At 45.1% G+C, this 22,962-nt stretch overlaps 1 protein-coding gene across 2 annotated transcripts; it reads right to left on the bottom strand.

Annotated features, from left to right (window-relative positions):
* Nucleotides 1–1,109: 1,109 nt before the first annotated feature.
* Nucleotides 1,110–22,383, bottom strand: cenpm (centromere protein M). 2 transcript variants are annotated; one of them, XM_087978334.1, is made up of 6 exons: nucleotides 22,248–22,382; nucleotides 21,283–21,362; nucleotides 16,676–16,774; nucleotides 7,260–7,339; nucleotides 6,012–6,103; nucleotides 1,110–1,484 (listed from the first exon to the last, which is right to left on the bottom strand). In XM_087978334.1, exons 1-6 carry the CDS (start codon nucleotides 22,302–22,304, stop codon nucleotides 1,344–1,346), a joined length of 549 nt encoding a protein of 182 aa, XP_087834460.1. In that variant the 5' UTR covers nucleotides 22,305–22,382; the 3' UTR covers nucleotides 1,110–1,343. The 2 variants fall into 2 exon arrangements, with proteins under 2 accessions (XP_087834460.1, XP_087834461.1); XM_087978335.1 differs by lacking the exon at nucleotides 6,012–6,103 and having other exon boundaries at nucleotides 22,248–22,383.
* Nucleotides 22,384–22,962: the final 579 nt, after the last annotated feature.

Below are 22,962 nucleotides of genomic sequence, written 5' to 3'. Positions count from 1 at the left end.
GTGGAGAGAAAGCAGATTTAATATTTCAGGTCCTCACTGACAGGAGCTAGGAAAATGTCTGTTTGTGAACAGAAGATAGGGTGGGGGACATGGGGTTAGGAGTAAAAGATAGATGGGGATCGAGCCCAATCAATAGGAACTGTTCCAAGGTCTATCGAATTTTTGAAAGACAACCACCAGCTTACCAACTATTTCTAGGGTCACTTCCTTAAGTCAGAGTTACCATGCATGTGACGTCTTTGTCCTTTTAAAAGTTAAAAGTCACAGGCCTGTAAAGTGTCTTGGAAGTATTTCAAGAGGTTGCAGTGTACCTTGTTGAAAATACACATATTGGCTGTGAGACAGTGGGGAAGGCAGCAAATGTTCCATGTGTTGGAAGAAATGTCAAACAAGTGGGCAACTTTGTTCCTGACGTTTAGTCACATTTATCCAGGCTAGGAGGAGAGTAAGAGAATTTGTGAGAATTGCAAGGTGGGGGTGGGGAGACAGGGGGGCAATGCATAAGCCTTCTACTTATAGAGTCACACAGCACAGAAACAGACCCTTTAGTCCAACATAATCTCAAACTGAATTCTCCTATCTACCTGCTCCTGGCTCCAAACCTTTCCTATTCATGGAATTATCCAAGTGACTTTTAAATGTTGTATTTGTGCCCACATCCACCACTTGCTCTGCAAGTTCATTCCATACGCAAACCACCCTCTGTGTAAAGAGTGTGGCCCCTCGTGTCTTTTTTAAAATCTCCTCTCACCCAATGTGCTACCAAGTCTTGAAATCCCCCACTCTGGGGAAAAGACACCTGTCACCCTATCTATACACCTCATGATTCTATAAACCTCTATAAGGTCACCTCTCATCCTCCTGCGCTCCAATGAAAAAAGTCCCAGTCGATCCAGACTTGCTTTATAACTCAATCTTCCATACCTACCAACATCCTGGTAAATCTCTCCTCAACCCTGTCCAGTTTAATAATATCCTTCCTGTAACAGGGTGACCAGAACGGGACACAGTATTCCAGAAGAGGCCTCACCAATGTCCTGTACAGCCTCAACATGACTTAGGAATAAGGAAACCAACAGAGGTGCATGGCATTTGATCTGAATGAAACAAACTGGACAAAACATATTTTATTTCTATTGCACAGTGAATTATTTACAGATATTTTCAGAGAAGCAATCTCATCAGAGGATTCCACAGCTGAGGAAATCTATGTTATGATCATTTTTCCTTTCCAGACGAAACAAAAGGTAAACTGCAGTTGCACATGTCTAAGTGAACAGGAGAAAACACAAAGTGGATCCTCAATCGTGAACAGAAGAACTGCCGACATTTCATTGTACTGCTCAGCATCTCTCTGTTTCAGTCGTGAAGGAGGGTCTGGTCAACGAGCTGAGAGCAAGGGCAGACATGCCTGGTACCAAGCCTGCTGCTACCTTCAATACCTGAATAAGTCTCTGGGCTATCGCTGATCTTCTCTCTGCGGACTAAACAATACAAGGTTATTCCACTCCAGTGCCATCCTATTTGAATGCAAAGGTCAAATCAGAAATTCCAGAACACTGTCAAAATCCATTTTGTGCTCAGGTACATGCAGACATTAGTGCTGAAAATGTGTTGCTGGAAAAGCGCAGCAGGTCAGGCAGCATCCAGGGAACAGGAGAATCGACGTTTCGGGCATAAGCCCTTCTTCAGGAATCAGACATTAGTGTTTGGTCACATCTTTTGGGAACACCGTACCTTTGACCCTCATTCGGTCTCCCTGCATCCTGCGCGATTTCAAGATAAGACGGCAAGTAGCTGCCTTAAATTCTCCTCCAAACTATTTTCTGAGACCGAGCTGACACCGCTGATCGAACCACTCAGCGGGTTTCCCTCCTGATATGGCCAAGTGCAACTCTAAAATGCCACGCAGCAATCACATGGACAGGAGCTGGAATTTTCTCTTTGAAATCCCAAACTAAATTCATTTCAAAATTTGCATATAGGGCCATGTCCAAAAATTGAAGTTCAGCCCAAAGCTCTATCAGACGCCAGCAATCCTCACAGCAATGCAAGTAAACGTGTAGGTATTTCAGATTTGAACTGGGTAAAATAGTTGGAGGATTGTGATAGTGTTTTGCAAAATAAATTTCCTCTTAAAAATGATTTGAAAAACAGAAATTGAGCACCAACACTAGTTTAGCACTTTGAATGGTTACATTAGATACAAAGAGCATCTAAATCCATCTAAGATGAAGAGAAGATCCCAAAAATAACTTTGAAAATGTACTGTTAACAACCAGTCCAGCTCCTTCTCCAGGTAAAGTTAAAAATCCTTCCCCAGGAAAAGATAAAAATCAGAGATTTGTAACTCTGCCCACCCCAGTCAAACACTGGCAACTGCACATCACGATTTCTCCAGGTATGCTGAACATACTTGTCTGTGTGTCTGAACAAGTAAAACATTGACGCAACAATGAGAAACAAAAACAGAAGTTGCTGGAAAAGCTCAGTAGGTCTGGCAGCATCTGTGAAGACAAATCAGAGTTTACGTTTCAGATTCAGCGACCCTTCCTCGGAACGGGTCAATAATGAGGCCAGCTAATGACTATTCTACTTTCATCCTCCCTCCCTCCCTGGCCTTGTGATAAAACATGTATTGTACAAGTTTTTAAATTCACATCGAGAATGGTTGAAAAAAAAATGTTCAAGTGACTCACTGGAAAAAACCTGTAACATTAAAGTGTCCAGCCATCCACTGAGTGAGCCTGGCTTTAAGTATACAGAGTAAATGTGATGACAAATGATGTAAATTTTAGATTAGATTACTTACAGTGTGGAAACAGGCCCTTCGGCCCAACAAGTCCACACCGACCCGCCGAAGCGTAACCCACCCATACCCCTACATTTACCCCTTTACCTAACACTACGGGCAATTTAGCATGGCCAATTCACCTGACTTGCACATCTTTGGAGTGTGGGAGGAAACCGGAGCACCCGGAGGAAACCCACGCAGACACGGGGAGAACGTGCAAACTCCACACAGTCAGTCGCCTGAGGCGGGAATTGAACCCGGGTCTCTGGCGCTGCGAGGCAGCAGTGCTAACCACTGTACCACCGTGCCGCCCACAAAAGCGTGACATGCTGATGGAAGTGTGCAGCCAAATAGCTTAGATTCTCTAAAGCCCTTGTTAGATTCCCCTACAGTGTAGAAACAAGCCCTTCGGCCCAACCAGTCGAAACCAACCCTCCAAAGAGTAACCCAACCAGACCCATTTCCCTCTGACTAACGCACCTATCACTGTGGGCAATTTAGCATGGCCAATTCACCTGACCTGCACATCTTTGGACTGTGGGAGGAAACCAGAGCACCCAGAGGAAACCCACGCAGACACGGGGAGAATGTGCAAACTCCACACAGACAGTCACCCAAGGCTGGAATCGAACCCGGGTCCCTGGCACTGTGAGGCAGCAGTGCTAACCACTGAGCCACCATGCTGCCATTTCTATTTTTGGCACTCAAACAGAACATTTCAGCTTGTCTTTTTTTCTTCCTCTATAGCCAATTTTATGTAGCACCAATACCAAAATCACTTCTAATTCTGCTTTTGAACTAATCAGGTACGAAACCTGGTCCAAGGTGACTTCAAGACACATTGCCATATAAGGGCAGCACGTTGGCTCAGGGGTTAGCACTGCTGCCTCACAGCGACAGATTCAATTCCAACCTCAGGTGACTGTCTGTGTGGAATTTGCCCAATCTCCCAGTGCCTGCATGGGTTCCTTCCCACAGTCCAGAGATGTGCAGGTTAGGGTGAATTGGTCTCCCTGCATCCTGTGCGATTTCAAGATAAGACGGCAAGTAGCTGTCTTTAATTCTAAATTGCCCATAGTGTTAGCTGCATTAGTCAGGAGTGAATGGGTCTGGGTGGGTTACTCTTCGGAGGGTCGGTGTGGACTTGTTGGGCCGAAGGGCCTGTTTCCATACTGTAGGGAATCTGATCTAAACTCAGGACAATCTTCTTGCAGATCTCCACTTGGGATGCACTTGCTCTCTGCTTGAGATCTCCCCACAGCAGCATAACTGAGGGACCAGTACGATAATACTATGGCTTTGAAAGAGGTATTTTGTCCTCGTTTTTTTTAAGTGAGGTTTTAAGTCAGAGTTGCCGAGTTGTTCACTTAAAGCACGTAAAATATCCAGTTTGAGGCGCCTTGGTTTTTTTTTTTAAAAGTTGGAACAATAGAAGCAGCCTGAACGGGTGGGGTCAAGCTCCCACAGAACCAGGATTTTTAGTTTTAGATTTTCAGCAGCAGCTGCTGCTGGGGTCTTCAAACTCCATTTGGAAGCTGCAGTACATCTTTTCCTGCTTCTTTCTCTCTCTATCTCTGAGTCTTTTCCTGTTTTTTCTCCTGAACTACAGAAGTACCTGGCAGACAATGTTTTACTGAATTTGTATTTGCCAAGAGTGTGTTTATGGGATGTTACCATATTAGAACAGTCAGTAGTCAAATAATCTATTCTATTAAATTTTCCAACAGAGTTAAGTTATTCCAATTTCTTCGTTCTTTTGTTGTGTTTTAACTATAGTGGATGAATAAAATGTTTCCCTTCAAATCTGATAATTGCATCCAGAACGCAACGCCTGGTACTTACTTTTAAAATAACAAAAGGTTAGGGTCTAAACTAACTTCTGAATATTTTGAGGGGGCTTTGTCTGGTCTATAACACCAGGAATTCTGAAAACAAACCAGGTTATATTTATAACGTAATGTCCCGGGGAGCTCCATGCGAACATTACAATAAAACATGACGCAGAGCCACAGAAAGTATCAAGAGAGCCCAATGCTTGGCTTAAAAGGAACATCTTAAAGGTTGAAAGACTGGGTTAGGGAGGGGATTCCAGTGATTGGGTTCTGGTAACTGAAGGCACAGCCATCAATGGTGGAGCGATAATAATTGCGAACACACCAGAGGCCGTAATTCGAACAGTGTAGAGACCTCACAAGGTATCTGGTTTGGGGATGGAAGGTGGCAGTGAGGGACATGGTGGGATTTGAAAACAAGGAAGAGAATTCTAAAGTCAGACACTGCTCAACTAGGTGACAATGTACTTTAGTGAGCACAGGGGTGACAGATAAACTGGACCTGCTGCAAGTGAAGACAGTGAGTGTTGATTGATTTAATATTCACGGAGGGTAAACCAGCTACAAACGCATTGCAATAGTCAAATCGAGAAGAAACCAAGGCAAAAAATAGGGTTTCAGCAAACGATGAGCTGAGGTGGGACGAAGTCAGGAAGGAAGAAGAATTAGGAAGCCTTACTAATGGCATGGATAGGAAGTTAGACACTCAGCTCAGGATGAAATGTCACTGCAAAGTTGTGAATGGATTGACTGAACTCAGACTATTGCCAGGAAGAGAAGTAAAGCAGGCAATTCAGCACTGGGGTTTGGTCAGGAACAGAAAACAATGATTTCCATCTTCCCAATATTTAATTGGAAGAAATTTCAGTCCATCCAGTACTGGGATGTCAGTGTCGTTTAGCAACAGTGGAGGAGTTGGGTGAGTTAGAGCTGTGGTATGGTCAGCGTACCTGGGAAAACTAACATTAAACTAAGCTTCCCGCATCACATTTAAACTGCAAGATGGTGCCATCTTAAATGAGGAAGCTGCAGTTACAAAAATAATTCTACTGCCATTGATGAAAAGAGCAACTCCTTTCCAAAAGCTGTTTTCTTTCTCACACAGGAAGCAACTGATGGACACCAGCTCCCGAAAAGTGTCATCAATACCTCGAGATATAGAATAAAAATGAAGGAAGTGATCATTAGTTTATCTTCTTCCCTCTCTTAAACAGATTTATAATTCCATATGTCTCAAAAGACAGCCAAGCTCGTAGAACAGATGAAAACCAATTGAATCCAGCAAGAATCAGAGCGACATAATAATCCAGACAAGGAAGTGATGTCCGACATATAGCACTGTGACATCACAACCACCGCAATGATGGTCTCTGAGTTGTTCTTACCTCCAGCTCAGCAGGAATCAGGGGGCTTGAGTAGGAATCTGCCAGTTGCTTCAGGGTATACATCTCTATTGATTGGTGCTTCACAGCCCGGCCTGCACCAGAAAAGGCATATCTGAACTGGAATGCCAAAACCTCAAGAAGATATCATTCCACTGCTCACTTATCCTGATCAATTCAAAAGCATCACGCATGTGGACTTCTCTCTGATCATTTATCAGTCTGCACAAAACAGGACCTTATAAGTGCAGGAATTTTATCCCCATGCTTTGCACCCAGTCCTGTCCCTTACCCATTCCTGTTCATCTATCCCTCATTTACTTGTCAACTCACCCAAGCTTCTCCAACAGCACCTTCCAAACCCAGGGTCATCCAGAAGGAGAAGGGCAGCAGAAGCCAGCTACAAGCGCCCCTTCAAGCCACACAAACCACCCTGATTTGGATCATTCCTTCATTGTCCCCGGGGCAAAATCCTGGAAATTGCTTCCTAACAGAACTCTGGGTATATCTACACCCCGTGGACTGCAGCATTTCAAGACAGCAACTCACCATTGCCTTCTCCAAGGGAATTAGGGATGGGCAATAAATGCTGGCTCAGTCAGCACTGCCCAATTCTCAAATAAAAAAAAAATCCACTTCCCCACCAAACCCTAAAAATTAGACTTAACGAAATACTCCCCGCCCGTGTCCTTCGGATAATCGAGGTTCTTCTGCACTGGAATTGGAGGCAGTCCAGAGAATATTTACTCGGCTGTGTATGAAGGGATTATTCCTGATGCAGAGGTTAAGTAGATTGGACCTAAACTCGTTGGAAAAGAAAAGAGTGAGAGACGGCCTTATTGAAATATACAAGATTCTTCGAGGACTTGACAAGGTCGATGCAGAAAGGCTGTTTATTCTCGTGGGAGAATGTAGGACCAGAGGACGTAACAAGGGATCATATATTTAAAACAGAGACAAGGAGACATTTTGTCTCTCAGAGGGTGGTGAGTCTGTGGAAGTCTTTACCACAGAGGGGTTTTGAGGCTCAGTCATTCAGTATATGCAAGGTTAATATAGGCAGAGTTTTAACTCTGTAAAGGAGAATCAAGGGCATGGGAAAAGGCGGGAAAGTGGAGTTGAGGATTATCAGATCAACCACAATCTCATTGAATGGGGGAGCAGACTCAATGGGCTGAATGGCCTATTTTTGTTCTTAAGTGTTAGGAAAGTCTCTCCAAGATTTTCACTCAGTTTTCATTTCAAACTTACCCCCAACTGCAAGGAAGCAAACTTTCCCAAGGAAATAATTCACATCCACATAAGCCAGGGATGTCTTCACAGTTTCAACACTAAAATGAATATAAAGAGCAGTTTAATGCAGAATTATATCAAAATGGGGAAACAGAGACAGTGCAATGTTGTGAATATGACACAGAAACTTAACTAACATACTTTAGTTTCATGCCCCCTTTAAAGTGTACTGCTGATTATAAACAGATCCACAGTTTTAAGAGTTGCAAATCATTTTTGTTGACAATGTTTTAACAATAAAGTCAAAAGTGACAGCCAGCATTCAGAACAAACTCTCTCCAGCATTCTGTACCAGAATGTCTTTATTCATCAAATTCCTCATTCATCCATTCCATGCTAATTTTAACCCATTAGGCATCACAGATAAGTTATCCATTTGATGACAATGACACTGTTGAGGTCTCAAACATGCATGTGCAGCCTGCGTACATAATTACTGAGGAGTAATAATCAGTCAAACCTTACAGCCCACATGGGTGATTTGGTTCTTATTGTCTACATTCAGATTTTGCCACTGATTAACACGACTGGGATAATGGCCCTCCAAAGTTTATCTCACGCATTGGTCCCAATATATCAAAGGAGAAAATTCACATCAAGGGCGACACAGTGGCTCACTGGTTAGTACTGCTGCCTCACAGGGCCAGGGACCCAGGTTCGATTCCAGCCTCGGGCGACTGTCTGTGTGCAGTTTGCTCATTCTCCCCGTGTTGGCGTTGGTTTCCTCCGGGTGCTCCGGTTTCCCCTCTCAGTCCACAGACGTGCAGGTCAGGGTGAATTGGCCACACTAAATTTCCCATAGGGTTCAGGAATGTGTAGGCATGTTAGCCATGGGAAATTGAGGATTACAGGGAAAAGGGTAGGAGGTTGGGTGTGGGTGGGTTACTCTTCGAAGGATCGGTGTGGAGTTATTGGTCTGAATGGCCTGTCCCCCACACTCAGGATTCTACCCAATTCATTAAGATTATAGAATAAAATTATAATTTATCCCATCAACGTGTTCACAGTGTGATGACATCCAATTTGCAAACTGTGTTTTCTTTCAAAGCCCCTGTTTTCCTGTTTTATTTTTGACAGTCCTTATTTGGAAAAGGAACTGAAAGGCCCAGCTTTCTCAGAAGGGTGTGCAGATTGGAATTCCTGGTTGCGACAACAGATATCTGGGGTGAGATCAGCCTGTAGTATCGGGTTGTTAGTGAAATGGAAGTTCATGGAGGAGAGAAAATCACAAATCGGAGGGGTAAAATTACAACCAGCTGTCATAATGAATATAGCGCTTGAGCAGTCTAACGGTTTTTCCCTTTGGAGGAGACAACTCTCCGCTTTCTGGCAGACAGTAGAGTGTGGGGATAAAAAGGTCTTTCTCAGGGTGGCAGCCGGTGACAAGTGGTGTCCCGCAAGGCACGGTGTTGGCACCACAACATTCCACTTTATATGTTAACAATCTAGATGAAGGAACTGAGGGCATTCTGGCTAAGTTTGCTGGCAATACAAACAGAGATAGAGGGATAGGTAGCATTGAGGAGACAGGAAGGCTGCACAAGGATTTGGACAGGTTAGGAGAGTAGGCAAAGAAGTGGCAGATGGAGTACAACGTGGGAAAATATGAGGTCATACACTTTGGTAAGAAGAATAGAGGCATGGACTCTTTCTAAATGGGAAGAAAATTTAAGTCTGTACAGGAGTTGGGAGGTCATGTTGTGGCTCTACAGGACATTGGTTAGACCACTATTGGAATATTGCGTGCAATTCTGATCTCCTTCCTATCGGAAAGATGTTGTGAAACTTGAAAGGGTTCAGAAAAGATTTACAAGGATGTTGCCAGGGTTGGAGGATTTGAGCTACAGGGAGAAGCTGAACAGGCTGGGGTTGCTTTCCCTGGAGTGTCAAAGGCTGAGAGGTGACCTTCTAGAGGTTTACAAAACTATGAGGGGCATGGATAGGGTAAATAGGCAAAGTCTTTTCCCTGGGGTCGGAGAGTCCAGAACTAGAGGGCATAGGTTTAGAGTGAGAGGGGAAAGATATAAAACAGACCTAAGGGGCAACTTTTTCACACAGAGAGTGGAACGTGTATGGAATGAGCTGCCAGAGGAAGTGGTGGAGGCTGGTACAATTGCAACATTTAAGAGGCATTTGGGTAGGTATATGAATAGGAAGGGTTTGGAGGGATATGGGCCGGGTGCTGGCAGGTGGGACTAGATTGGGTTGGGATATCTGGTCGGCATGGACGGGTTGGACCGCAGGGTCTGTTTCCATGCTGTACATCTCTATGATTCTATGCAAAGAGACTTGGGAGTTCTAGTCCAGGATTCTCTCAAGGTAAACTTACAGGTTGAGTCAGTAGTTAGGAAGGCAAATGCAATGATGGCATTTACTTTGAGAGGACTTGAATATTCTGAGGCTCTATAAGACTCTGGTCAGACCACATTTTGCATACTTTGCACAGTTTTGGGCCCCATATCTCAGGGAAGATGGACTGGCCCTGCAACATGTTCAGAGGGGGTTCACGCGAGCGGTCTCAGGAATGAAAAGCTTAACATTTGAGCAATGTTTGAGGTCTCTGGGTCTCTACTCGATGGAGGGGGATCTAATTGAAACATACTGAATGGCCTGGACAGAGTGGATGTGGTGAAGATGTTTCCATTGGCAGGAGAGACCAGGACCCAAGGGCACAGCCTTAGAGTAAAGGGAAGACCTTTTAGAACAGAGATGAGGAGAAACTTCTTCAGCCAGAGAGTGCGGAATCTATGGAATTCATTTCCACAGAAGGCTGTGGAGGCCAGGTCCTTGACTATCAAAGGGATCAAGGATTACGGGGAGAAAGCGGGAGAATAGGGTTGAGAAAGCTATCAGCCATGATTGAATAGTACAGCAGACTCGATGGGCTGAATGGCTTAATTTCTGCTCCAATGTCTTATGGTCTAAACACTTGAAAGGGTTCAGAAAGGACTTACAAGAATGTTGCTGGGATTGGAGAGTTCGAGCTATAGGTAATGCTGAATAGGCTGGTGCCATTTTCCCTGGAGCGTCAGAGGCTGAGGGGTGACCTTATGGAGGTTTATAAAATCATGAGGAACATCGATAGTGAGAACAGACAAGGTCTTTTCGTCTAGTTAGGGGAACCCAAAACTAGAGGGCATAGGTTTAAGATGAGAGGGGTAAGATTTAAAAGAGACCTAAGGGGCAGCTTTTTTGACACAAAGGGTGCTGCATGTGTAGAATGAGCTGCCAGAGGAAGTGGTGGAGGCTGGTACAATTACAACATTTAAAAGACACCTGGATGGATATATGAACAGGAAGGGTTTAGAGGGATATGGGCTAAATGCTGGCAAATGGGAAGAGATTAATTTCGGATACCTGGTCGGCATGGACGAGTTGGACCGAGGGGTCAGTTTCTGTGCTGTACGTCTCTGTGACTGTATGACCAAACAATAGCAATGAGGAAGCTGTGTGTGTAAGACACCGAACGTTGTGGCATAGTTGGAGGGGTGATTCCTTGAGTACAGCATTGAAGGATCAGGAAAGGTGTGCCGTTTGCTGGATGTTAGGTATACAAACGCTTACGTTACATGGGATTTTGTGCCAAACTCCTGCATAAATGAAGCAATTCTACCTTAGAAGAACAGAGTTCTGAAGGGACTGCACATGGTGCCATTTGTGCTGGGAACCACCAGTAAACTGGAGATCTATAGAACCTTTGTTGTCCCAGGTACTTAAAAATACAGTTTACAATTTTAACTGAACACAGTTTAATATGGTTAATTTATATTGATTTTGGTTTGATTATCATAGTAAAAGCTTTTAAAAATGAATTCTTAGCCAGTTCTTTGCAGTTACCTGTTAACTAAAGCTGGATAACTGGCTATTTCTCTCTTTGCTGTTTGAGAAAGTTTGCTGTGTCACATTACATCTATGCTACTTAACTCTATGATCTGCCTGTATTGCTCGCAAGACAAAGCTTTTCACTGTGCCTCAGTGCACGCAACAATAAGTTCAATTCAATTCAACTCAATATAATAGTGACAACATTTAAAAAGTACTTAAATCAATCTGTAAAGTACTTTGCCATATCCTGAGATCATGAAAGGTACTTTGAAAATACGGATTATTTTGTAACATATAAAACCAGAAAGAGATTTAGATTGGGTGCATTGTTCAGAAATACAAAGTAAAGCAAAAATAAGAACAACTAGGGAAATAAGTGAAGACAGTCAAAAGACATTAAAACAAATTTCCTGGTCTCCAGATCATCAGAGGTTGCACATATGACTGAAATGCATATCAGTACCTTGTGGAGGTCACAACATGCTGACTTATGTAGGAACTAGCCAGGAGGTTTCAATTTCAGATGTGCAATCCTATGCGAACATCGACAATTCTGTGCTACAGTCAAAGACTTTCGACAGTACTAAGAGACTTAGCTGGACAGTCATCCAGGAGATGTGAAATAGATTAACAAAATCTAGCTCTTGGATAATTTCACAACTGATACCAAAACCCCTGCTGCCACTACCTTCCAGACCCCCCCAACTACACCCACTGGAAAACTCCCTCGACCATCACTGCACCCACCCTACCCACTTACTTCATTCAGCTACTCACGTATTCACTAATGTTTAAACTTTCAACATACCAGATGGCAGCAAAAGACGACAAATATTCTGCCTGCCCCACTCAAACCTGCTAGCCCCCGACTCTACTCTGCTGTAACAAGAAACGCTGCACACCACATTGATGGTAAAGCCAGACTCTCAGCATCCAGGAGGAAATGCAGAACAGCCTCGAATCAGGAGAATATTCAAGAGGAATGGCAATCCTACAATGATTGCCACTCTTTGGAAGACCTGGACAATAATTTAAATTGTTGCTTTGTAGTACAGTTCGTGAACATTACTGAGAGGAGAGACACATTTGTCTTGCACTGATCAGACCCAATGCAAGAAAGCCAAATTTCAACTACAACAACAATGTTTACTAGAGGTAAAGGAAGCTGAATGGCTGGCAGCCGACTCTGAGGGGCTGAGGTGTTGCTGTGGTGAAACCAACAAGGAACAATCGCTCCTGGGTAATTCAAAAAGACACAAGACTTGAACGCATTCCTTACGTTTGCAGAGAATTGCTCCTACATAAGAACGCATCTTGTTTTTAATAAGTGAGGCACAGTATGAACTCAACAGATTTTAAATTGGTTGTTAATGTAACTTTGAGCACAGAAGGATTGTTCGGTAAGTGCTGTCCAGTGACAAAATTACACTTAAGAGTAGATTTTTTTGTTTTGGTTTTGCAAGCACAGGCTATTTGAATATTATTAGGAGAACTGAAGGAATATGGTAGAAAACAATAAATGCTGGAGATCACAGCAGATCAGACAGCATCTAACGTTGAATCTAGATGACTGATGAACAGTCATCGAGACGCAAAATGTTAGCTTGCTCTCATTCTCAACGGATACTATCCTACCTTCTGTGTTGTTTTCAGTGAAGGAATATGGTATTGGATTTGATCAGTCATTGCTGGAACATACAGCCTACACATCTGGTATCATACTAGTGGTGAAGTTTAATTAAGAAGTCGATGGAAAGTCTTTCAGGTTGGAAGGCAGCAGCCCATTCATGTAAAGTATCACTCACACAACCATGCATATGGACAGAATAAAACTGCTTGTTTAACCTGTTGTTCAAATTTTTAAGATAATGTTCTTTTCCGGGGTAACTTGAGGTAGACTGGGCCACTTTCCGGTCTGGAAGTGGCAGCCTTTAGCCCAATTGTGAGTTTGTACAATACACTGTGGACACTGATCTGATCAGGATAGCCATCAGCTCTCACTTCACGTGCATCAGTTTTGTAAGGAGAGATTAGATCTGGACCCAATTTACAAGGGCAACCAGACAAGGCTGTGGCTAGGGCTAAATAGTGGGGGATGGGTGGGGTACAACCGCATAGAAAATTGTGGGAAAAGTTAAAGAGGGGGAGCTTTCAGGAGAGGTTTTTAAAGTTTCCAGAACAGAAACTTGAGTAGTACTTGGAAGTGCATGGTAAAATAGTGCTGAGTCAGCACAGCTTCATCACGGGGAGGTCATGCCAGACAGTCTGCTGGAATTCTTTGAGGAGTTAACGAGCAAGTTGGACGAAGGAGAGCCAGTGGATGCGATTAATTTGGATTCCCAGAAGGCTTCTGACAAGTTGTCACAGAGGAGGCTGCTAAATAAGAGAGTCGTCCATGGTATCAGGGGCGAGTTACTGCCATGGATGGAGGATTGGCTGACCAGCAGAAGGCAGAGAATGGGGATAATGGGGTCCTTTTCAGGATGGCAGCCGGGGAAAGGCTTCTGAAATCTAAATCACAAAGTGACTCCTGAGTCCTAGTTCCAGATTCCTGAAAGGATAACGTGCGGGTTCAGTTGGAAGAAGACAAATGCATTTCAAGAAGGCTAGAATGCAACAGCAGGGATGTACTGCTGAGATTGTACAAGGCTTTGGTCAGATGATGTTTGGAATATTGAGAGCAGTTCTGGGCCCCATATGTAAGGCCTTGAAGGGAGTCCAGAGGAGTTTTACAAGAATGATCCCGGGGATGAAGGGCTTGTCCTATGAGGAACAGTTGAGGACTTTGGGTCTGTACTCAATGGAGTTCAGAAAGACAAAGAGGGATCTGATTGGAATTTACAGAACACTGGCAGATCTCGATTAGAATGGACATAGAGAAGACGCTTCCATTAGTAGGAGAGACTAGGACCCGAGGGGACAGCCTCAGTGTGAAGGAACAATTATTTAGAACGGAGGAGGAATTTCTTCAGCCAGAGGGGGGTTAATCTGGGGAACTCATTGCTGGAGAAAGCTGTGGAAGCCAAGTCATAGAGTTGTACAGCACGGAAACAAACACTTCAGTCAAATTCGTCCATGCTGACCAGATATCCTAACCTAATTTAGTCCAATTTGCCAGCACTTGGCTGTTATCCCTCCAAACCCTTCCTATTTATATACCCATCCAGATGCCTTTTAAATGTTGTCATTGTACCAGCTTCCATCACTTCCTCTGGCAGCTCATTCCATACCCGCACCACCCTCTGCATGAAAAGGTTATGCTTCAGGTCCCTTTTAAGTCTTTCCCCTCTCACCCTAAAACTACACCCTCTAGTTTTGGACTCCCCACCCCAGGGAAAAGACCTTTCCTATTTATCCCATCCATGCCCCTCAATGAGTGTATTTAAGACAGATATAGATAGGCTCTTGATTAGTAAGGGGATTAAGGGTTACGGTGAAAAGGCAGGAGATTGGGGTTGAGAAATAGATCAGCCATGTTCATATGGCACGGTGGGGCTTGCTGGATTAAATGGCTTAATTCTGCTCCTATTTCTTATGGTCTTATATGCAGTCATATGAATCCCAACACGTATATTGACCGACAAAGGTAGGTTTGCAGTTGACAGTCGTGGAGAACTCATTAGTGAATTTCTCAAATAAGAATTTCTCCATCGAGAAATGCGAGCAGAGACTGCTCCATCTTAAAAGTGAATTTGAGTGCTTGACAAAGGTGTATAAGGAAATCTATATAGGCAGCTGCACATTCAAAGATTATGAATGCATTGTCTGCGTTATAAGAAATAAAATTAGAGCTCAAAACATGTTTCTCATAGCAACTGATGCAAATATTAGTGAGCATGGGACCTGGACAGCATCCGACTGCTACATCATCTATTTGGGGGTGCAGAGTTTCATTAAATCAACTTAAAACAGTTGCATTCAGTTATTTGCACACGTTCAATGAAGAGACTCAAAAGATGACTTTGCATCTATATTGTTGTGACCATGTGAGACAACATTACTGTCAATGGTTTCATTCAGTAACACATGTTGATGTTAATTTGGAATTGTCTGGGTTTATGCTCACAGTACAGAACTAAAATTCGAATGCTGTGGTTCTGTTCGCCGAGCTGGAAGTTTTTGTTGCAAACGTTTCGTCCCCTGGCTAGGCGACATCATCAGTGCTTGGGAGCCTCCTGCGAAGCGCTTCTTTGATGTTCCCTCTGGTGTTTATAGTGGTCTGTCCCTGCCGCTTCCGGTTGTCAGTTTCAGCTGTCCGCTGTAGTGGTTGGTATATTGGGTCCAGGTCGATGTGTTTGTTGATGGAGTTTGTGGATGAATGCCATGCCTCTAGGAATTCCCTGGCTGTTCTCTGTCTGGCTTGCCCTATGATAGTAGTGTTGTCCCAGTCGAATTCATGTTGCTTGTTGTCTGCGTGTGTGGCTACTAAGGATAGCTGGTCGTGTCGTTTCGTGGCTAGTTGATGTTCATGTATGCGGATTGTTAGCTGTCTTCCTGTTTGTCCTATATAGTGTTTTGTGCAGTCCTTGCATGGTATTTTGTACACTACATTAGTTTTGCTCATGTTGGGTATCGGGTCCTTCGTTCTGGTGAGTTGTTGTCTGAGGGTGGCTGTTGGTTTGTGTGCCGTTATGAGTCCTAGGGGTCGCAGTAGTCTGGCTGTCAGTTCCGAGATGCTCCTGATGTATGGTAGTGTGGCTAGTCCTTTTGGTTGTGGTATGTCCTCGTTCCGTGGTCTTTCTCTTAGGCATCTGTTGATGAAGTTGCGCGGGTAAGCGTTTTTGTCGAATACCTTGTATAGGTGTTCTTCTTCTTCTTTTTGCAGTTCTGGTGTACTGCAGTGTGTTGTGGCCCTTTTGAATAGTGTCCTGATGCAGCTTCGTTTGTGTGTGTTGGGGTGATTACTTTCATAGTTTAGGACTTGGTCTGTGTGTGTGTTAGGACAGACCACTATAAACACCGGAGGAAACATCAAAGAAGCGCTTCGCAGGAGGCTCCCAAGCACTGATGATATCGCCTAGCCAGGGGATGAAACGTTTGCAACAAAAACTTCCAGCTTGGCGAACAGAACCACAGCAACGAGCACCCGAGCTACAAATCTTCGCACAAACTCTAAAATTCGAATGTTAATGCCAATTGTGATATCTGAATTACTTTATTCTTACAATTACTGAATTTCGTTCCAGCAGACAAGCTAAATACTTCTGTGTAAAGAGAACATTCCATAATGCCTAAATTAGTACAATAAGCTGATCAAGACAAAAAGTTCCTCGCACTGTGCTGCCAAACCATTGCTATAAAATGTAGCTGTGTCTACGGCAGATCTGATTGTTATAGCTGTCAAGGCAGTGCAACACTCAGGCCACTCACATCACCAGTCCTCCCATGCACACTTTAAGTACGGTGAGGAAAAGATATTCGGAACAGTTGCCTCATTGGTTGCCGGTCTCCACAATTGCTACTCTCCAGCACCACGTGACAATGTCTGACTGCCTAGATTTTACGGTAACTGGATTAAGTCTGCACATTCAAAGACAACTTCAGCTCACCTGTGCTGACTGCGCAAATCCATGAGGAAGACAATGAGGTCTATCCGTGGTCTGCTGTGCTCATTCTCTGCAGGTAATGGCAGGCGTCTTGCTAAGTGACTACAAGAAATGAAAAAGTATGAGAGTTACACAAGCACCCCAACTGTAAGTTATCAAATAAACCTGAAGGTGACTTGATGTTAGTTGCAATTTGGAGAAAGTGAGGACTGAACATGCTGGAGACCAGAGTTGAAAAATGTGGTGCTGGAAAAACACAGCGGCCAGGCAGCATCTGAGGAGCAGGAGAATTGACGTTTCGGGCATAAGCCCTTCTTCAGGAAGGACTTATGTTAGTTGCAATATATCCAGTTAAAAGTTTCATGAGCACAATTTTGGAGAAAAATGCAATGGCTGGGATAGCAGGTTGTGTGACTGACATTCTACAACAGTGAAATGGCAGTGTGAAATTGACCACTGTCCTCAGTCTTGTATAACATGACAACACCTCATGGTTATTTCAAAGCAGCACAAAGCAGAGGGCTGGAAATGAACATGCTTCCAGATGGACAGAGGCTATGCAGCAGGTGGAAACGTTCCTTGGCTAAAGAGTTGGCATACAGTATGCAAAGCTTTTCAGTGAATTGCCACTGCATACCAATTTACACAGCTCTAACCATGTTTCTTATTAAAAATCATTTCTTGCAATTACTTTAAAGCATTCATTTGGGGGCTTTTTTGGATCGCACTGTAAGCCAGTGCATAATTTGCAACTGTCCAAACAACACAGTAGTCCATCACCGGACAAAAAAAAAAAGACATGAACTCTGCCTCTAGGATTTAAACACTCCACAAAGAGTTCAGAAAAGATTTGCAAGGATGTTGCCAGGGTTGGGAGGGTTTGAGCTATAGGGAGAAGCTGAACAGGCTGGGGCTGTTTTCCCTGGAGCGTCAGGAGGCTAAGGGGTGACCTTATACAGGTTTATAAAATCATGAGGGGTACAGATAGGATAAACAGACAAAGTCTTTTCCCTGGGGTCGAGGAGTCCAGGACTAGAGGGCATAGGTTTGGGGTGAGAGGTGAAAGATATAAGAGGGACCTAACGGGCAACTTTTTCACTCAGAGGGTGGTACGGGTATGGAATGAGCTGTCAGGGGAAGTGGTGGAGGCCGGTACAATTGTAACATTTAAAAGGCATCTGGATGGGTATATGAATAGGAAGTGTTTGGAGGGATATGGGCCAGGTGCTGGGACTAGATTGGGTTGGGATATCCGGTCAGCATGGACGAGGTGGATCGAAGGCTCTGTTTCCATGCTGTACATCTCTATGACTCTAATTTACCCATTTGACAATTTTCTTCAACCTCTCCTGCAGTATAAAGGATCTAGGTTTAAAACACAAGATTTTTTTCTGACAGCCACCCACGATGTAATCCTCCTCCTCCACTGTTCTGCCAAGTTTGCCTTATTTATGAGGAAAGCAGACAAAACAGGGCAAATTACACAGAGTTGAATCTTGTTAAGTCACATTTGCAAATGTCAAGCTGAGTACAGACCAACAACACAGAAAGGAAAGCCGAGTAATCATTATTATTTCCATCCATTGCCATCTCACACACTTCGATGAAAACAGCTTCAGATTATTCAGAATTACCACAAGAAGTAACTTTGTATAATTTTACATTAAACAGGAGGAGCAGGCCACACCATCTCCTTCTCAGTCTACTCCGCAATAAGTTCCTGGTTAAGCTTCTACGTGAACCCACTTTCTTATCTGCATTTTCCTCAATTCCTACACTGTCTAAAATCCATCAATTTAAGTGTTGAATATATTCAATAACTGAATAATTCACATAAGACATGGAGCAGAGGTAAGCCATTCAGCCCATCAATTCACAAGTGAGAGCTTCTCACTTAGTTCTAAATGCCATTAGTCTGGCACACTGATCCCTGGCAAGATTAGAGTGGTAATGTAAAAGTACAGCACGTCAGGCAGCATCAGAGCAGGAAAATCTGATGAAGGAATTCCTGATGAAGGGCTTTTGCCCAAAACGTCGAATTTCCTGCTCCTCGGATGCTGCCTGACCTGCTGTACTTTTCCAGCACCACTCTAATCTTGACTCTGATCTCCAGCATCTGCAGTCCTCACTTTTGCCACAATGATCCCTGGCACAGGACACCCCAGTTATGGAGAAACAGCCCCATCACCTCCCATCACGCCTATGAGCCCTAACTCCGTGCAACATCTATGTAGCACCTAATCAAATATTTTCTTACAATTCAAATATGCGGCATGTACCTTGAATAAGAGTCGGAGACGGCCTTGCTAGTTAGACCCCTGGACTGTTAGATTTATAAACCATAATATCCTTTACGCAAAACCATGCTCACACTGCTGAGTTATGTTATGATTTTCCAAATATGCTGATGCTATATTCTTAATAACTCAACCTAGCGTTTTTCCTACTCATCTGGAACAGGCTATTTTCTTCACTCCCTCCTTTCTGAAACAGCAGGGGTGCATTTTGCTTTGCTTTCCAGATCACTATAGAAGCAAGGAATTCTGGATGTTCAAAAGCAATGTCCCATCTACAATCATTTCAGCCAAATTTTCTAAAGCCCAAGGATGTAGACCATCAGGTCCGGGACATTTATCAGCTTTAAGTCCCCCATTAATTTCTCCCATACATTGTCTTCACCTGTTATTTTTTGTTTTTCATTCTCATTAAGACTCCTGGCTTCCCACAATTTCTACAACTGTGAAGAGAGACAAAATGAGTTTACCATCTCAGCTCTTTTTTCACCTTATCGCTATTTCACTCGTGTCTAACGGATCCACGTTTACTTTCTCAACTCTCTTCCTTTCTCATACTCATATAAACTCTTATGGTTTTTATATTTCTTGCTAGCTTACTCTCATATTTAATTTTTTTCCATCTTTATCAATTCAATGGTAAACCTTTGTTAATATTTAATCAGATCCAATCTCAGGCTTAATACTTTTCTTGACAACACTGCCCTCTTTTAATCTAATTCTAGCCCAAGAGTTGGATCCCATCAGGCTGTGCTGGACTCTTTGTTTACAGCAGAGAAGAGACTATTCAGCCCATTGTATCCATGCTGATCTAAGATCTGACTACATTATTATCACTTTCCAGCTCTCAGTCATTGAGGCTATGGCAATGAAAGTGAATATCTTAAATGTTACAAGAATTTCAGACTCAACCACTCATTCAGATGCTGACTTCTAAATTCTCCAGCCCTGGCAGCATCCTGGTAAATCTGCACCCTCCCTAGTGTAATCACATCCTTCCTATAATGTGGTGATCAGAACTGCACATAGTACTCTAGTTGTTGCTGAACCAGCATTCTGCCCTGTTCCAACACTTGTATTCTGTATGTCTCAGCTGATAAAACATCCCATTTAACTTGTTCAGCACCTTATTTGCCTGCTCGATGACTTAGACATCTGTGGATTTGCACACTAAAGTCCATCAGATCCTCAGTTCTTTCCAAGTTCCTATCATTCATACTGTAATCTCTTGCCATACTAACACTCCCCAAGTACATTTTAACAGACTTTTTCCAGTTAAATTCCATTTGCTACTGCTTTATCCACCTGACCAGACCATTAGTATCTTTCTGCAGTTTATGGTTACCACTCACCGCCTCAACAATTTTCATGCCATCTACAAACTTCTTGAAACACACCCACTTTGTCTAAGTCCAAATCATTAATACACACCACAAGCACCTAGCCCTGCGTAACCCCACTGGACAGACTTCCAGTCACAGAAGCATCTCTTTAACCATCATCTGTGGCAGCACGGTGGCTCAGTGGTTAGCACTGCTGCCTCACAGCACCAGAGACCCGGGTTTGATTCCAGCTTTGGGTGACTGTCTGTGTGGGGTTTCCTCCAGGTGCTCCAGTTTCCTCCCACAATCCAAAGATGTGCAGGTTAGGTGAACTGACAGTGCTAAATTGCCCACAGCATTCAGGGATGTGTAGATTAGGGGCATTAGTCAGGGGTAAGTATAGGATAGGGGAATGGGTCTGGGTGGGTTACCCTTCAGAGGGTCGTTGTGGACTTGTTGAGCCGAAGGGCCAGTTTCCGCACTGTAGGAATTCTATATCCTGCCTCCTACCTGTCAGCCAATTTTGGATTCAATATGTCACTTCACCTTGGTTCCTGTGGGCTCTTACTGACTCATGCCAAATTCACAGAAAGGGGAAAGAAAGGTGTAAAATCTTCCAAAACATCGGCAAACCCCTTTGGGAAGGTTTATGGGGTAGGAGGCTAGGTATGTATAAAGGATTGATCTAACTGAGTGACAGAACATGGGGCTGGTCTACACTTGAACTAGCAACAACAATTCCTCCATCTGAAACAAGTCCAATCTGTTTGCCAATCCCCTCCTGATGAAGGGCTTTTGCCCGAAACGTCGATTTTCCTGCTCCTCGGATGCTGCCTGTCCTGCTGTGCTTTTCCAGCACCACCCTGATCTAAACACGGAATCATTGAATGACACATGCACAGAAAAATATTCAGCTGTACCAATGATTGCTAGTATGTCGACACAGTAGTTTCTCAATGATTTTGATGTCCTTGTGATTGTCTTTAGAACTTACATGTTCACTTCAAAGGATTTGTTCTCCTTCAGGATCGCAGCCGCAAGTTGGTCCAAATGAAGACCATCAGCTCCCACCAGCTGCAAAAAGAAGAAAAAAAACTCTTCACCTCCAAATTATCCAACAATTAGTCAAGAACATCCTCCCATTTGTTAAAGGCAGTGCCTTCACCCATTCCCCTCAGTAACATGGGGGGGGGGGAATCATGGACAAGTCTGATCCTTCCCCTCAGTACAGCCCACAATCCGCCCCCTCTGATTATTAGTAAGAATGTTAGCGGGATCAGAGAGAATCTGAGACAAGGGAACGAACATAAAACAAGGCAACGGCCCCATTCGGCCCATCGTGTGTCTGCCAGGAGGGAAGAATGATGTGAGAGAAGCAAGGAGAGAAGGGGGGGGGGAGCAAGGGCAGAGGGAGGGGAAAGTGGGGGGTGGGGTAGTAGGGGAATTGGGGGAGGGGGGTGAGTGGGGGGGGAGGGGGGTGAGTGGGGGGGAAAGGGGGTGAGTGGGGGGGAAAAGGGGGTGAGTGGGGGGGAAAGGGGGTGAGTGGGGGAGGAGGGGGTGAGTGGGGGGGTGGGGTAGTGGAGTAAGTGGGAATTGGGGGGTGAGTGGGGGGGGTGAGTGGGGGGGGTGAGTGGGGGAGGGGGTGGGGTGGGTGAGTGAGGGGAGGAGTGGGTGGAGGGGTGGGTGGAGGAGTGGGGGAGGACTGGGGGAGGGGGGGAATTGGGGGTAGTGAGGGAGGGGGGTGAGTGGGGGAGGGGGAATTGGGGGGTGAGTAGGCGAGGGGGGTGGGTGAGTGGGGGAGGGGGGAATTGGGGGGTGAGTGGGGGAGGGGGGGAATTGGGGGGTGAGTGGGGGAGGGGGGGGTGAGTGGGGGAGGGGGGAATTGGGGGGTATTGGGGAGGGGGGAGGGGGGGGAGTTGGGGGGGATAGCCCCAGCCCCGCCCTCAGGCCCTCACCCACCAGGACGGTGCCGTTGTTAAGATCCGGGTGTTTGTTCTGCGGCTTCAGCACCGACATCGCGCTCCCGCTGCTCCCGGTCCCGGTCCCGGTCCCGCCGCCCGCGCGCTCCCGCTGCTCCCGCCGCCCGCTCAAACCGGGTCGTGACGTCACGGGGTCCCAGGGAGCGCGGTCAGAGCGGCACCTAGAGGCCGGAGGAGCGACAGTGCAGCACCTTCCACTCCCCAGCCTCCACCTATCCCCCATCCCCATCCCCCACCTCTACCCTCCCCCACTCCCACCCATCCCCCACCTCTACCCCTCCCCCACTCCCACCCATCCCCCACCTCTACCCCTCCCCCACTCCCATCCATCCCCCACCTCTACCCCTCCCCCACTCCCACCCATCCCCCACCTCTACCCCTCCCCCACTCCCACCCATCCCCCACCTCTACCCCTCCCCCACTCCCACCCACCCCCCACCTCTACCCCTCCCCCACTCCCACCCATCCCCCACCTCTACCCCTCCCCCACTCCCACCCATTCCCCCACCTCTACCACTCCCACCCATTCCCCCACCTCTCCCCAGCCTCCACCTATCCCCCATCCCCCACCTCTACCCCTCCCCCACTCCCATCCCCCACCCCCACTGTTCCTCAATTCTACCACTCCTCCTCCCCACCCTACCTCTACCCTTCCACCTCCCCCACCCTTACCCTCTTGCCTCACCTCTACCCCT

The sequence above is a fragment of the Chiloscyllium plagiosum genome, unplaced genomic scaffold, assembly GCF_037043375.1.
Source record: "Chiloscyllium plagiosum isolate Xiang-an unplaced genomic scaffold, Cpla_swu_hap1 HiC_scaffold_33, whole genome shotgun sequence".
In the NCBI taxonomy this organism is placed as follows: Eukaryota; Metazoa; Chordata; class Chondrichthyes; order Orectolobiformes; family Hemiscylliidae; genus Chiloscyllium; species Chiloscyllium plagiosum.
The sequence above is the reverse complement of the archived record's forward strand: the minus strand, read 5'-3'. Positions and strand labels throughout refer to the sequence as shown.